We start from the raw sequence: 14,785 nt of genomic DNA, 5'->3' as shown, positions 1-14,785 counted from the left end.
GAACAGAAAGGACTGAGAAATTACTTCTGAGAATAGAATTTAAAAAGCTCTCCTCCGCACACAAGTGCTTTATCCAAACGTGTGATACGCATTTCATGGCAAAACGAAAGCGTTTCCAGAGGTGAATTTTCAAGAGCACTTCAGCCTTCCCTGGCTCACTTTCATACTTTAGACAGGACCGATGGGACCTTGGGTCAAGGACCTGACTCCCCACGGGTTCCCCTCTGAAGGAAGGACATGTGGACAGGTGACCTCTCACGAGTCCTGAGAGCCTCCCGCCACCCCGCCCCCTCGCCCAGCACTCACCCCTCAGCATGTTCTGCTGGTGCTTGGCCGTGCAGATCAGGCGGCTGATACCCTCGATGCACTGGCTCTTGGACTCCACGTCCTTGTCCTTGGCTTTCTTGGGCAGAAACATCACTAGGAGGGAAAGGGCTGCAGGGCTCAGCCACAGCCCTCGGAACCCAGCCTCCCTGAGCCACCCCCATTCCACAGTGGCCATGGCCGCCAGCCCTCCCACCCGCCCAGGTAGCCTCTGGCTGTGGCTGTGGTTGTGGCGACCTCGGGACCTGCAGGGCTGCCCCTCCGACTACCCCCCGACGGTCAGCCTGCCACCCCCACCTCACCCTTCTTGTTCTTCTCCTTGGTGACCACGGTCATGGACATGGCAGGCGTGGCCACAGCCTCGCCGCTGCCGGGCAGCCTGCTGACCTGGAGAGACCGGAAGGTGCACTTGAGCGTGTTTTTGGTGGCCGGCAGGTCCTTCTTCTCCACCTCTCTCTTCCTGTCTGCGGGCGGGGCTGCTGTCCAGTAATCCACCTGCAGCCCCATCAGCTCGGCGCCGACGCCCTGGCTGCGAAAGCAGAGGGGGCCTCACTCCTCTGTCCTGGCTCGGTGGCCGGCACGGGCGAGGAGGTGCCAGCTGGCGTCCGTGCTGCTCAATGTGGGGGGGGGATGACCCGCAGTGGGCGCCCAGCAGAGTGGAGCCCCAGTCCTGGAGCCCACTGCGGTCCATCCCCTGGGCTCTTGGGACAGCCCGGTCTGGGCCTTGCGGGTGGGCACAGCGGCCGGGCCGAGGTCACCCAGGGGCGCCTGGGTCCACCACCCGTCTGCCCTGTCAAGCCACCCCTTTGATTCTAGAGGGTCGAGGTCAACCAGCCTCAGCTGAGGTGTGCCCCCGCCCCCCAGCCGTGGGAGCTGGGAGCAGCCCTGTGACCCTGTGACCCACGTGGGTGTGAGGACATCCTCAGACCCCTCAAGTTTTGTTTGGGTGAGTTCTACTCAAGAGAGAGCCCAGGGCGGCCGGGAGAGCTGCTGAACACCCCACGCCCTGGTCCCTACAGGGACCCACATCCAGCCACATCTTCCCCGACCCCCCCCCCCCCGCCACCGTGCATGCGGAGCACCCCCCACTCACTTACTCGGTGTGGTTTCGGTCCCTGGCGCCATGAGGGCTGGGGGGGGACACACCAGGCCAGGGCCTGCGCTGCCCCTACCTCATGGGGCACCCGGTCCCAAGCAAGCCCGTGTCTTCCCAGAGGCTGTTCTGAGCCCACCCTCTGGCCAGACCCTCGGGCTTCCTGGCGTCCCAGAGGTGCGGCCAGCGGCCGGGAGCTACTGTCCGCATTCTCTGGCCATCGGGGGTGCTCTCAGATCGGGTGGGGCGGGGCACCTGTGTGGCACGGCCACGTTTACCTGGGGGAGGACAGGCCCCCGCTCACTGACGGGGAGGAAGGCGGGGTAGGTGAGGCCTCCTTGGCCGCGGGAGACGTGGACGGCGGGGTGGACGAGAGCACGCTGGAGCCCGAGGGGGCTGCGTCATCCGAGTCACCTTTGGGAAGAGATTGGGCAGCCTTGAGTGCCCCTGTGTCTCTGCCCCCAGGGCAGCCCCAGGGGCCGGGGAGGGCCCGTGCGGGGAGGTGGGAGACCCCGAGCTGGAGAGGAGCCGCCGGGCCTCCCACGGTGGGGCGTCCCTCCCCTTCCTGGCCCCGAGGGCAGGGAGCGTGGGTGGGGTCACCTGATGTGGCTGAGGACGGTTCCACAATTCCAACCTTCACCACCTAAAAGGCAACGGGACGCTGGCTGGCAGCAGTACCAGATCGTCGGCCAGCCCGACTGTCGGTGCCAGGGCTCCAGACGCAGGCCCAGTGCCGTCCTCCCTCCGCCGCCCAGCCGCTGCGTCCTGCCCCAGCCTCCCTGGGAGCTCCTGGGGTGCGGCAGTGACCCAGTTCTTCCTGTCCGCGGCACAGGACCCTCCCACGGCACGGGTGTGCTGGGGAGACTCCACAGAGCTGCGGTACCCCTCCGTGGCCATCCCGCCACCCGGGGGTGGGGGGCACAGGCTCCACACTCCGGCCCTCAGCAAACCGTGAGCGTGTGTGGCCAGCCTGGCCCAGAGGTTGGTGAGACCCGGGCACTGGTATGCGGAACCCCTGCCCGGCGAGGGGCAGAGGTGGCCCTGGGGCCTGCCCCGGGCGCCCGGTCAGACAGACGCCATTCCAGACGGCCGTGCGGGCCAACCAGCGCGGGAGTCAGGAGTCGCGTTAAGCAGGGACTCGTGCCTCGGTTACACAACAGTGTTTTAAGTGTCCACGGCGGGGGCCTGCCCGTCACTACAGAAGGTTCCCGGAGACCGGCTGGACTCCTTCCCTCCCAGGAGGGTCGGCAGTGGCCCTGACGCCTGGCCAGGGTAAAACCACGGCCTGCTGGCCTGCTGCGCCTGGGCCCTGTCTGCCCCTGGCTCTCGAAGCAGGTGCCTGGGCCAGGGGCCACGTGGGGCGGTAAGAGGCCGTGAAGCGTGGCATGGCCCGGCCGGCGCATCGGAAGTGAACTTCCCGATTCACACACACCGCAATCCCCACTGAGCCGCCTGGCGTGGAGGCAGCCCCGCCCCACAGCTCCTGAGGGACAGAAGCATCCTTCTGCCCCTCCCGGGGCACCCACCCACAGCCGAGTCTGACACAGGCCTCGTGCCCAGTCAGTGCCGAGAAGCGGCCCCTCCTCGCCTCTAGGTGAGCTGTCTGCGTGCACAGCTCAGAGAGCTCACGGCCCAGCCCTGCTCCACACAGGGAGAAAACAAGAAGCTTTAAGAGGGCTGGGGGGCAGATTTTAAGGAATCCTCTGCGCAAATTGGTGAAGAAGGTTCTGGAACTTAAAGGTAGTGCAAGCATCCCAGCAGAGAAGTACTCACCCCTACAAAGGGGATGAACTTTTGTGAAGATTCCTCGTCAGGGCTAAGAACACAAGAAACACACAGTTACTCCTCTCTCGGTGTGGCCGGCAGTGCCCGCACCACGCCCACACCCGTCCCTGCAGCGGCCCGACCTCCGACCCCAGGGTCATCTCTCTGCACCTAAGGTCAAGAGGCCAGCAGGGAGCTCCACGGGAGCCCAGCTTCCTGGGGGAATCTGTTGTCCATCCCAGGTGCCTGGTGCCCTGAGGGCCTGCATTCCGGCTGGGCCCCCAGACCGAGGCTTCCCACGTGTGTCCCGGGACACCACCCCCCGCCCCGGCCCTGGACACTGGTCTTCCTCCAACACTGGGGGGGGACCACAGCCGGGGTGTCTAGGTTTTCTCCAGATAGTCCGGGTGACGTCCAGGGCAACTAGAGAGGGGAGACTGGGGCAGCGGCGGGTCCCAGGCCTCTGGCCTGCACACACCGTGCTCTGACAGAGCGACACCCCAAGAGCAGCCAGAAGGGGAGACTGAGGCTTCAGGGCCAGGCCGTGGTCGGAGGCTAGCCAGCACTGGTGGCAGAGGAGGTGCCACACGGCTTCCCTGAGATCGCTGGTCACAGCCCATCCTCGGTGAAGGCAGCCATGTCCCAGGGCCCTCGGGGGGAGGAGGGCAGAAGCCAAGGGGATGTGGACCCCCTTCTGTCTTTCGTGGTCCAGGCGGGCACCCGTCCTGCCGCCCATTTCTGTACCGGACATTTGGATGATGGGCCTCCACCTCGGGGCCTGGGCTGCAGCCTGAGTCGCTCTCCCCGGGGAGGGCTCGGCCACCGGGTGCACTTGGCCTCTAAGAGCGTCTCCCGGCCTGGGGAAGACCCACAGGGCAGGCCCAGTCCCGGGCCTCCTGTCCCTCCTGCGGCCTCCTTGCCTCTCCGGGCCATCCTCCCAGCTCTGCTTCAGCCTCACGTCCCCAAACCTCAGAGCTCACCCTCAGAAAGCTGTGCCCAAGGCGCTGGCCGGAAGGGGTCCCCGGGCACAGGGCCATTCAGGAGAAGTCCCTGCAGATGGCAGGCTCTCCAGCCCGCCCTTGTGGGGACAGAAGTCCGTGCCTGGCCAGCACTCTCCACTAGACACGCACAGGGGCCAGCACGGAATGCACGCACGGCGCCCAAGGCGGTCCCGGCAGGAGCCGCTGCCCCCGCCCTGCGGCCTGGCACCCGCGTGAGGGGACAGCAGCCGGCAGGCCCCTGGGCACCACCTGGACACGGGGGCCTCCGCCCCAGCATCGCCCGTCACGCCTCCGAAGAAGGCCCGGCAGACGTCTCTGGACAAAAGAACCTACGGATTCGGGCCGTCCCACTGAAATGACCAAATCCCCAGCCTTTCTGACCTAAGGGGAATAGAGTTTATCCATTTCAGAGAACAGCAATTCGAACCCTGTGCCCGGCCGGCTTTCGCATGCGAGACGGCGCAAGACGGGGTCCTCGGGGGGTCCCCAGCCCGGCGTGGGGGAGGCTCCGCCCCACAGGGCCCCAGGACCCTCCCCACGAGCAGCACGCAGGGAAGGCAGACAGAGGCCTGCAGGGGCGGACAGGAAGCGCGGCCACACAGGGATGTTGCTGGACTCTGACAAGCCAAGCTGAGCCGCTGGGCCATGCAGACAACACTCGGCACTCGACACGCGCCCAGCGCGACAGGGGTGACACCGGCTTGCCTAAACTCGGGACGCAGACGAACACGCGTGTGCCTCTGTGGTGAGGGCCCCTGGGTCTGGCTCATGAGACCACAAAACGTGCCTCAACAGGACACTGGGGGCACAGAGCTGAGGGGTGCTGAGAACACGGGGCGCTGGGCGTTCCCCACCCCGGTGCCCTGAGGGAGCCTCCCGGGCCACACGCAGCCTTTGTGGTCTGACCACAGGCCACAGACCGGGTGCTGTGTAGACCGTCCGTGCAGGTGTTCTCACAGGGGCAAGTGGAGACAGGCCCCGAGGGCCACGCCCACCGCGCACCTGCTGCTGGTCTCCTGACCCATCTGTTCTCTGTCACCATCTGCTGACCCCCTGGTCCTGGGCTCTGAGGGTGGCCAACACGCTGGGCCTTCACGGGGCTCCACCCAGGGTGTCTGGAGCCCCCACCCCAGGTGCCGGTGTCACCACTGTGACGCACAGGTGGGGGCAGGAGGCACGGGACGAGGGCCAGGCTTCCCTAAAGCCCTGGCTTGAGGCTCAGAGGAGCCAGCGTGGGAGACGAGACGCTGTGGCCAGGCAGCGAAGCAGGCTGCGGGCTTCTGCGGCGGTCGGCGGGCACACCGCGGCTGGCCTTTCTTTAGTCACAAAGGCTTGTTTAGCAGGACAACGTGGGGGCTCAGACCCCTCCTCCTGGTCTCTCTCGGGGTTCAGCAGGAGCGCTGCCTAGAGCCCGGTGACCCTGCCCTGGCTGGGCTTTCCCAGGAGAGAAAGAACCCAAGACCCGGGGTGGGAACAGGGTCCCAGGGGAGGGACCTGGCAGGCAGGCCACCAGGCCAGGAAAGGGGGCCCCAAATGAAACGGCCGCTCTAGGCAGGTCCCGGTGTTTGGTTCCCAACGTGCAGGTTTTCAGAGGGTGGAGCCACCTGGGGGTGGGGGGGAAGCCCTTCACTGCACATAGGGGGTCTTAGTGGTCTGGCCACCTGTCCAGTTCAGCCACAAGAGTCGGCTGGGAAACCCTCTGTGCTGCCGTCCGCAGCCCCGGGGCCCAGGCCGGGGCGAGGCTCCGAGTGTGTGCCACCCCAGGGCAGGCCCCCCACCCTTCTGCCTGGATACCCCGCCTGCAGGATCAGCATTCATGCTGTCCTTGCGGGGGATGGGGGGAGCCCGCGAGCCAGGTTCACAAATACACTGAGCCAATAAGGAGGCCCACACGCGGCCGATGTGGCATCAGTGGACAGTGTCTGGTGGTGGTACCCCATGAACCTGCTTCTAATTTGAGAGGTGGGGCCAGCGTGGCTTCAGAAACACAGACACTCGCTGAGGGACTAAATGTGGCCACGTCTTCAGCTCAGACTCTGCACTGAAACGGACAGAGGAAAGCCTGTCCAGCCCGATGTCTTGGTTCCTTCAACCGGGTGGGGGCCCAAGAGCAAAGTCCTGACCGGGGTGGGGGCGGCCACCTGCCTGCTGCCCAGCTGGCAGGCCCTGCCTGGCAAGGCGCCGCCCCTCCCCAGCCCACAGAGAGGTGGCTGGAGGGTAAGTGACGCACCCCACCTGCTCACGCTGCTAAACAGCCCTAAAGACCAGCCTGGGGACAGGGGACAGGGGTGCAGACCCAGGGACAGCGGTACCTGAGGGTAAAGTCAAAATGAAAGTTCTTTTTCCTTTTCAGAAAGCCACCAAGAGAGAAAACACAGACACGTTACTGTGCTGAGGGACAGGACGTGCCTGCAGGTGCAACTTGGGGACGGCACGGCCCTCGCTCAGGAAGAGCCGGAGCTGCGGGCTGACCCCTCGGGAGGGCCGGCCGTCCCGTGCCCCTCGGACACCGGCAGAGACGCTGCGGTCTGCGGGGCCTGCCCTGCAGCCCACCTCCCCACCTCCCCACCTCCCGGGCCCTGGCCCTCGCCCACTTGGGCCTGGCAGCCAGACCTCTGTCCGCCCTCAGCCCCAGCGCCCGCTGCTGCCCGGCGTCCTGCCCCAGGGCAGAGCGAGAACTGTCTGCCGGCTGGGAAGCCGGGCAGTCGAAGGAGCCTGTGCCTGCGTTCCAGCAAGCAGGTCGCTGCTAGGGCTGGGCGGTGTGACCGCTGCCTCTGACCCTTCACGGTGAGAAATTCCAACATACGAAATGGAAAACACCAGACTGCCTTCTTCTGACCGATACGGCGGAGGGCCTGGGGCTCCCAGGCCCACCCGAGGCTTCCCCCAAGCCCAGCCAGGTTTGTCCCTGAAGGCCACCCCGAGGAGCCCCCGGTGTGCTGCCCAGGGGGCCGAGAGCCGCAGCCACGGTGGCCCGTGTCTGCGGCGTGGAGCCGGGTGTACCGGTACCCACCCTCCCCCTCCAGCCCCGGCCACGGCCTGCCCAGCCCGGGGCCCAACGAGGTACCTCTTCTGCTTGTAGGTCAGCATGGCCTCCGCGATGGGCAACTGGTGGGCGCAGTTGGCACCCGCGATGTACTGCGTGATCCTCGACACGATGTCCGGGGTGTCCTGCGCTGCAGGAGGAAGCCGGGCAGGGTCCGTGGGGTGCCACGCCTCTCCCCCAACTCCACCTGTCTGCCCAGGGCCCGGCCCAGGAGCAGTGGCCATGCTGAGGGCGCCAGAGGGGGCCCTCTGCCCTCCCCGCTCAAGGGTTCCCGGGCAAGGGCAGCAAGGCCGCTCCAAGTCCCCAGGAGCCCCCACCCCGGGCCCCAGCGGCCAGCCCCGAGGCCCGCGGTGGACAGAGGAGGGCACCCAGCTGCTTCTCACAGAGGCGCGGCGGGGGCGGGGAAGCCTCTCGGCCTCACCGGCCAGCTCACCCCGGGCCTCACCGGCGCTCTGGGCCTCCAGCTTGTTGAACAGGTCTTTCCAGGCCAGGTCCTGGAAGAAGTTGTTGTAGCGGTAGTCCACGGAGCCCAGGTACCTGGCCACAGGGTGGGAGCCTGCGAGCCACGGGGGGGGGGGGGGGTCAGGCCACGGAGTCCGTGGCGTCCACCCGGACAGACGTGCTGTGTGGCCCCGCCAGAGCCCTCCCCATGGGCTGGGGGGCGTCCTGCAGACCACAAGTGGGGCTCGGGCGCCAATGAGTCTTCCCCCAGGATCCAGCACTTTCCGACGTGCTGACGTTTACGGGTTTGGTCATAAAACGAATGGCGTAAGCAAAAACGAAGAGTGCGGTCACCCAGGGTTTGATGACGTAAAAGGCCTTGTGACCACCCCCACCCGATCTGTGACGACAGCATCACGTGAGGTGCGTGCGGGGCCAGCACGAGAGGGGCGCGTGTGGCGCATCGCCCCCCACCCAGCGGGACGAGGAGGACCCACCCCGTCCGCGAGCCCCCCGCCCAGCGGGACGAGGAGGACCCACCCCGTCCGCGAGCCCCTCACCCAGCGGGATGATGAGGAAGCGCATGTAACCCAGCCAGTCGGGCGTCTTGTGGGACAGCTGCTCCACGAAGAGCCGCAGGACGGCGCTGAGGTAATGCTGCGCGCCCGCCACGGCAATCTTCACGGGGGTCGGGGGCTGGGAGTTGCAGTTGCAGCTGAGGCCCCGAGGGCAGGACACAGAGGGGACAGAGGCCTCAGGGCGCCGTCCCTGCTGCCAGGACCACCCCACTGCGCCCAAGGGGTGTCCCCAGGGCCCCGGGCACACACACCGCTCAGGACGAAGGGAGCACCGTGCCCCCTGCGCCCCGAGGGGGGCCGACACCCAGGACCCCCAGAGAGCAGGAGCACCGTGCCCCCTGGGCGGGGGGGAGGGGGGCCTGCTGGCCACACCCAGGAGGCCCCCGATGGTGGGTCTCTGCCAGGAGCCCCCCTGCACCGCAGGAACTCCCACCAGCGCCCAGATCTGGACAGAGGATGGGGCCGTGGGGAGCCGGTGGGCGGGCACATCTGGAACCCGCCCGCAGCCCCCAGGGCAGAGCCACAGGCAAGGCTGGGGCGCAGGGACCCCGACGGACACCCGGCTGCCACACGTGTGGCAGCTGGACTCACTATCTCTGTATCCGCGAGACGATGGTGCTGAAGGCCGCCTGCACGTCAGCCGCGGAGCACGTGCACACCACGGGGAGCGCGTGTCTCTGCAGGACTTCCGACAGGAACTGGGAGCGAGGGGCGGGCGGAGCCTCAAAGCTCCACCCGGCCTCGCAAGGACGGGCACGTGCTCTCCGCCCCCGCAGGGAGGATACACCCCCCCCCCCCCCCCCCCCCGCGCCGCAGAAAGGACAGCCCCCTCCCCACCTGCCCCTGCCAGTCGGAGGTGTTGACGAGAATGATGTTTTCAGGTAGCTGGTCGTCAGAAATGAGGATGTGGTTGAGCTGGTCGTACACGGTCTTCCTGGGGATCTGCAGACACAGGCCCGTCCACACCAGGTGGGAAGGGCGCCGCGTCCTGTCGCCCGCCCAGCTGACCCCTGCCCCAGCGGCCACCCGGGAGGGGGGAAGGACAGCCCGGTCCCGTTCCTGCTCAGGAACCTGGCTCTGCCTTGGACAGAGGTCACTGGGCTGTAGACACTGTGGGTCGGTCAGATCCCACCCTCGAGCTGCCCGGCCCGGGTGGGTCGGAGGTGTCCGTGGCCTCCTCTCCTGGAGACGCACCTGCAGCTGGCTCCTCGTGTCCGGGCAGCGCTCGTTGTCCAGGCTGTTGGCCCGCTCGTTCTGTGGCCGGGCCGGCTGCCGCTCCTTCAGGGATGTGCTGCGGCCCCGGCGACCAGCCTGCTTCCCCTCGGACCTGTGGGGGACCAGGACAGGCTGGGGCAGGCCCACGTGCTCACTGCCCAGGGAAGGGGGCTCTCAGCGGTGGGGCTGTGGTGGATTCTCGTGGGGCGGGTGGCGGGCGAGGGGCTCATCTGTGGGGTGAGTGTGGAGGCCACGAGCACACACGCACGTGCTTTAAACCCGGCATGAGGCCCGATTAAACGTGTGCAAGCAGAGAAGGAGTGGGGGCACCACAGCAGCCCCGCTGTCCCTCCGGGGCCTGGCCGCCCTGCAGAGGGACGTCCTGGGGTGGGAACGGGGGTTCTGGCCGTGGTGCAGGCACAAGGCCGACCGCGGCTGGGAGTTCGGCTAGGTGCCCGAGGTGAGGAAGGGCACATCACAGGGAGGGGCACAGAGACGACCCCCAGACTGACCAAGATGGTGGGGGGGGGGACAGGTGAGACAGCCTCTGAGTGTGTCTTCCCATGCAAAGCTGCAACTCAGACCCCCACTTCGATGGCTCTGAGAGGCAGGTCCAGGCCCCCCCCTCCCCCCCAGGGCTCCAGCGTTGGACTGGAGCCACTGTCTGGGGGCTCCTGACCTTGACGGCACTGGGTACCCCCTCCCACACCGGCATCTGGTGTCACACAGGTCCACAAGGTACAGGTGGCAGAAAATGTGAGACGGCCACAGGAACCACACCTCAGCCCCAGCAGGCCTGCTGGCTGCAGACAGGGTGCAAGGGGTCCACTGTGGACCCCGGGGTGGGCCGAGATCTCTGTGCTTCTAAGTGACTCTCATCTGGTCAGACGGGGCCCTGCCCACCACACCGGCCCACGTGGGCAATGCCCGGCCAACAGCCTCCCCAGGGCATGCTGTCACCTGGTGGAGGGGATGACGAGGGACTCCGTCTTGGTGATCCGCCCACTGGGCGGCAGCTTCTCGGTGAACATGTCCAGGGCGGAGGTCTCCACCTCCGGGCTGTCCTCCGGCTGTGCAGGCTGCTCCCCAGGGGCGGGGGTGCTCTGATGTGCAGAGAAGGAGGCTCGTTGGGAATGCGCACCCTGTGGGGGCCTCCCGAGGGCCGGCCTCACACCCGGCAAGTCCCTGGTTTGGGTGGGGGTGTCTGGGCCTTTTTCGGGTTCGCAACTTCCTGCACGTGGTATGGACGTGCTGGCCTGGGGAGCCGAGCTGACCCCCACATCCAACCACAGGGCTCCTGGTCTCAGCTGCTGGGGAGACCAGCACCAAACCTCCTCCAAATCTCCCTAAAACCTGCCCTCTGGTCCCAGACATCTTCCTTGAGAACCTCCATGAGAGAACAGGGGCCAGAACCCAGCATTCAGTGTCTATGCTGACAGCAAAGCAGGGGGACACCCACTGTCCCCAGTGATCCGGGGGGTCCTGACCATGCCCTGAGGGTAGAGGTGAATCCAGGGGGCCCTGATTGTCACCCAGGATCGAAGCAAATCAGGGGAACCCTGACTGATCCTCTGCCTGGGGATAAATCCAGGAGAGTCCTGAAAGTCCCCTGAGATGGGGGTGAATCCAGGGGAACCCTGGCCATCTCCCAGGGTGGGGGTGAATCCAGGGGGCCCTGACCATCCCCTGGGGCGGGGGTGATTCCAGGGGGCCCTGACCATCCCCTGGAGTGGGGGTGAATCCAGGGGAACCCTAACCCATCCCCCAGGGAGGGGGTGAATCCAGGGGAACCCTGAGCATCCCCCAGGGTGGGGGTGAATCCAGGGGAACCCTGAGCATCCCCCAGGGTGGGGGTGAATCCAGGGGAACCCTAACCCATCCCCCAGGGAGGGGGTGAATCCAGGGGAACCCTGGCCATCCCCCAGGGTGGGGGTGAATCCAGGGGGCCCTGACCACACCCTGGGGTGTAAGGTAAGGACCTGAGTGTCAAGCCCTGCCCCGCGGGCTCAGACCCCTAAAGACAGTGTGTTAGTGGGCTTTGTGCTTGCACAAACAAACGTGCTCTGGGCCTGCTCACGTGGGTCACTGTGTCAGAGACGCTGTCGCTCGGCTGCTTGCCTCCCAGGGCCCGGGTCTTCTCGGGCACATCAGCCTGTGTGGACCAGATGGGAATCAGGGCATATTTAATGGTGGGCACGGAGGCTGGCTCCCCTCCGGGCAGGGGGATCTGGGATTGGGGGGCAGCCTGGGAAGACTGGCCAGGGCTTCCTTAGACTGAAGGCTCAGATCACCCCGTGACAGTGACTTGGCATCAGGCAGGGAGATTCCAGCCACACGCAGACCCAGGAGCACGGTTAGCTCTGGCCTGGTCTGACACTGGTGTGTAAGCAACACCCTGAGGGATCAGAGACGAGAAACTCTGGAAGGCCCACCCGCGGTCTGCGCTCCCATCAAGGGTGGGCACTGCCACGTCCAGCCCGCTCACCGGACTCGGGGGCTCCTTGTGGCTCCGGACGCTGTGGACGCTCCCGATTTCCGTCTGCGAGCTGGAGTGTGACAGCCCTTCGAAGTAGGGCCTGGGCGTGGGGACGGAGACAGGTCACCCTCCAGGGCCCTCCCCAGGCTGAAGGCTCAGCCATTGTGCCCTGGGGTCTGGCGGCCACACAGGGCTGGGATGGGGCAAGGGAACCACAGCCCAGGAGAGGTTGCCCTGCGGCCCACATCAGCTCCTCCAGTGGCTCTGACACCCACAGCACAGGACCTCACCCCCGAGCCCCGCCCCCTCCTGGCCTGACACCCACAGCCCAGGACCTCACCCCCGAGCCCCGCCCTCTCCTGGCCTGACACCCACAGCCCAGGACCTCACCCCCGAGCCCCGCCCCCTCCTGGCCTGACACCCACAGCCCAGGACCTCACCCCAAGCCCCGCCCTCTCCTGGCCTGACACCCACAGCCCAGGACCTCACCCCCAAGCCCCGCCCCCTCCTGGCCTGACACCCACAGCCCAGGACCTCACCCCCGAGCCCCGCCCCCTCCTGGCCTGACACCCACAGCCCAGGACCTCACCCCCGAGCCCCGCCCCCTCCTGGCCTGACACCCACAGCCCAGGACCTCACCCCAAGCTCCGCCCTCTCCTGGCCTGACACCCACAGCCCAGGACCTCACCCCCAAGCCCCGCCCCCTCCTGGCCTGACACCCATGGCCCAGGACCTCATCCCTGGTCCTGCCCTGCCCCCTCCTGGCCTGCACCCGGGCTGCACCCAGCAGTTCTGTTGGAGGGCCAGCAGGCCAGCCAGGGGACCTCAGGCTCCTCGGCCAGCTGGCAGGAACACAGGCTCAACAGCGCAATGACGGTGGGGTCAGCAGGATCTAGCAACCCCAGGCAGACCAGGCCAAGTACCTTGTCCCCAGCAGACAGCTGGGGAGAGGGTGGGGCGGACTCATAGATTCGAAGAGACTTAGAAGCCTTTCAAGCTGATACGGTGGACAGGGGGCACATGGTCTGGTGCCAAAGCCACCAGGGAAAGAGAAATGTGGGAGTGAGGGCAGAAACAGTGCCCGAGACATCCACGCAGACTCCCAGAACTGTGAGCACCAGCTGCCCGTGACCTGGAGGTGGCCTGGGTCAGCCAGCGGCCGACAGGAGCAGGGCCTGTCCCAGCGGACGGGGGCAAAGCCCAAGGGGCCTCGGGAGGTGGGTGGGCAGCAGGCAAGAAGCTGGGGCCCTGGAGCCACAGTGAAGGCCAGAGGTGGACACCTGAACCAGAGCCCGCAGATGCCACAGGCGCACCCACAGTAGGACAACCAGAGGCTCAGCAGCTGCACAGAAAGCCCACCCTCCCCCCAAGTGCGCGTCTCCATCCAACCACACATCCGCCACCATGTGGGAAACAAAACCAGGAGGCCACGTGGCCCCCTCTTGGCAGCCGGCCCGGACCCCACAGTGAGGCCCCCAAGATGGGCCACACGCACTCCTGCCCTCCCCTGCCCCGGCCAGGCAGATGCCCTGCTCCTTGGAGACATGCCCGCTCCCCTCCCCTGTGCACAGGGAAGCCCTGCGGTCCCAGCAGCCCGTCTCCCCACTGCACAGAAGGGCCTCTCCCGTGACGGTCGCCTCAGCCCGGCTGGGACCTCAGGAAGACCCCTGAGCACCCTCCATACGCAGAGCCCCTGCCTCTCCATCCCTGACCCTGCAAGGCCTCCAAACTGGTCTCCTGTCTTCATGCTCCCAAGCGCATTCCAGAGAGACCCCTCCAGAACACAGGCTCCCCGTCCCACCCCGCCACAGCCTGCGTCCCCTGCCACATGTGGGGGGCCGTGGAGTGCTCACCTGGGGTTCCACAGAGATCCCTCCAGAACACAGCCTCCCCATCCCCCGCCCCGCCACAGCCTGTGCCCCCTGCCACACCAGGGGGCCACGGGGTGCTCACCTGAGCTTTGGTTTGGGGGTGCTGAGGACACTGTCATCATCCTCCAGGTCAGGGCCGCTGTCACTGGGGTTCTCCATGTCCAGCGTGTCATACAGAAGGTCCAGGTCCTCCTCCGCCTCGGGGACACGCTCTGCAGGGTCCTGCTCTGAGTCCAGGACCTACGATGACGTCAGACGTGTGAGCGCACGCACGAGGGGTGGGTGGGGGTCCCCTCGGCAGGACAGGTGGGAAAAGGACGCAGAGCCGCCGAGCACCCTTTGTCCAGCAGGTGCCAGAAGCCCAGCTGTGCCAGACGCCGGGGTGACCCCTGGGGCCTCCAGTCACGGGGTGCCGGCACGGCTGGGCCACTCCTCCCCCTGTGACTCAAGCTTCCACACAGAAGTGCGCAGCTGGCACAGGCCAGCACCGCAGCCACACGGGAGATGTTCCCTCCCCAGGGCCTCCCTGGCCTCTCACTGTCCCCTCTCCTCCTCAGGCACCCACTGAACCGACTTCTGTCCCGTGCGTTCGTCCTCTTCCGGAACGTCAAGGAGGTGGAGCCACACGGAGAGCGGCCCTCTGCGGCCCTCTGACTCGGCGCGGCGCGGTAAGACCCATCTGCGCTGTGTCTGCCCGCAGCGAGGCCTCGCCACCGCCCGCCCCGTCCGCGGGCTAGCCACCGCCAGGGGGTGGACGTTCTGGGGTTTGCCGCTGTAGACGAAGCCTCTGTGACCGTTGAGTCTGCGTGGACGCGCCCGGGGCTCTCGTAGGTAAACGCCAAGAATGCCATCACTGGTGGAAGCGCCCGGAGGAGGGCCTGCTGCACACCCCCGCCAGCGTCTCCCTGCTCCGCTCGAAGCCGCAGCTGCCGGCGGGCGTCGCGTGGGGCTCGGTGAGGTTCTCGCTTGCGCCTCC

General features: G+C 66.9%; 1 protein-coding gene across 8 annotated transcripts in view; it reads right to left on the bottom strand.

The window, feature by feature from the left end:
• Positions 1 to 14,785, bottom strand: part of PACS2 (phosphofurin acidic cluster sorting protein 2) — a 55,964-nt gene that overhangs the window by 3,301 nt on the left and 37,878 nt on the right. For 2 of the 8 annotated variants that reach the window (XM_045452196.1, XM_045452198.1), the window contains exons 9-24: positions 13,892 to 14,049; positions 11,948 to 12,038; positions 11,540 to 11,614; positions 10,423 to 10,565; positions 9,442 to 9,574; positions 9,085 to 9,189; positions 8,839 to 8,945; positions 8,230 to 8,384; positions 7,662 to 7,784; positions 7,250 to 7,358; positions 6,495 to 6,527; positions 3,191 to 3,233; positions 2,018 to 2,060; positions 1,696 to 1,831; positions 627 to 853; positions 307 to 420 (exon numbers count right to left, since the gene is read on the bottom strand). In XM_045452196.1, coding sequence (XP_045308152.1) covers positions 307 to 420; positions 627 to 853; positions 1,696 to 1,831; positions 2,018 to 2,060; positions 3,191 to 3,233; positions 6,495 to 6,527; positions 7,250 to 7,358; positions 7,662 to 7,784; positions 8,230 to 8,384; positions 8,839 to 8,945; positions 9,085 to 9,189; positions 9,442 to 9,574; positions 10,423 to 10,565; positions 11,540 to 11,614; positions 11,948 to 12,038; positions 13,892 to 14,049 — 1,795 coding nt within the window. Of the gene's footprint in view, positions 1 to 306; positions 421 to 626; positions 854 to 1,695; positions 1,832 to 2,017; positions 2,061 to 3,190; positions 3,234 to 6,494; positions 6,528 to 7,249; positions 7,359 to 7,661; positions 7,785 to 8,229; positions 8,385 to 8,838; positions 8,946 to 9,084; positions 9,190 to 9,441; positions 9,575 to 10,422; positions 10,566 to 11,539; positions 11,615 to 11,947; positions 12,039 to 13,891; positions 14,050 to 14,785 lie in introns of those variants that run through there. The other 6 variants (XM_045452200.1, XM_045452202.1, XM_045452199.1 and 3 more) reach the window with 4 other exon arrangements.

This window comes from Leopardus geoffroyi, chromosome B3 (genome assembly GCF_018350155.1).
Source record: "Leopardus geoffroyi isolate Oge1 chromosome B3, O.geoffroyi_Oge1_pat1.0, whole genome shotgun sequence".
Taxonomy (NCBI): domain Eukaryota; kingdom Metazoa; phylum Chordata; class Mammalia; order Carnivora; family Felidae; genus Leopardus; species Leopardus geoffroyi.
Note: the sequence above shows the minus strand (reverse complement) of the source record. Positions and strands in the feature narration are given on the sequence as shown.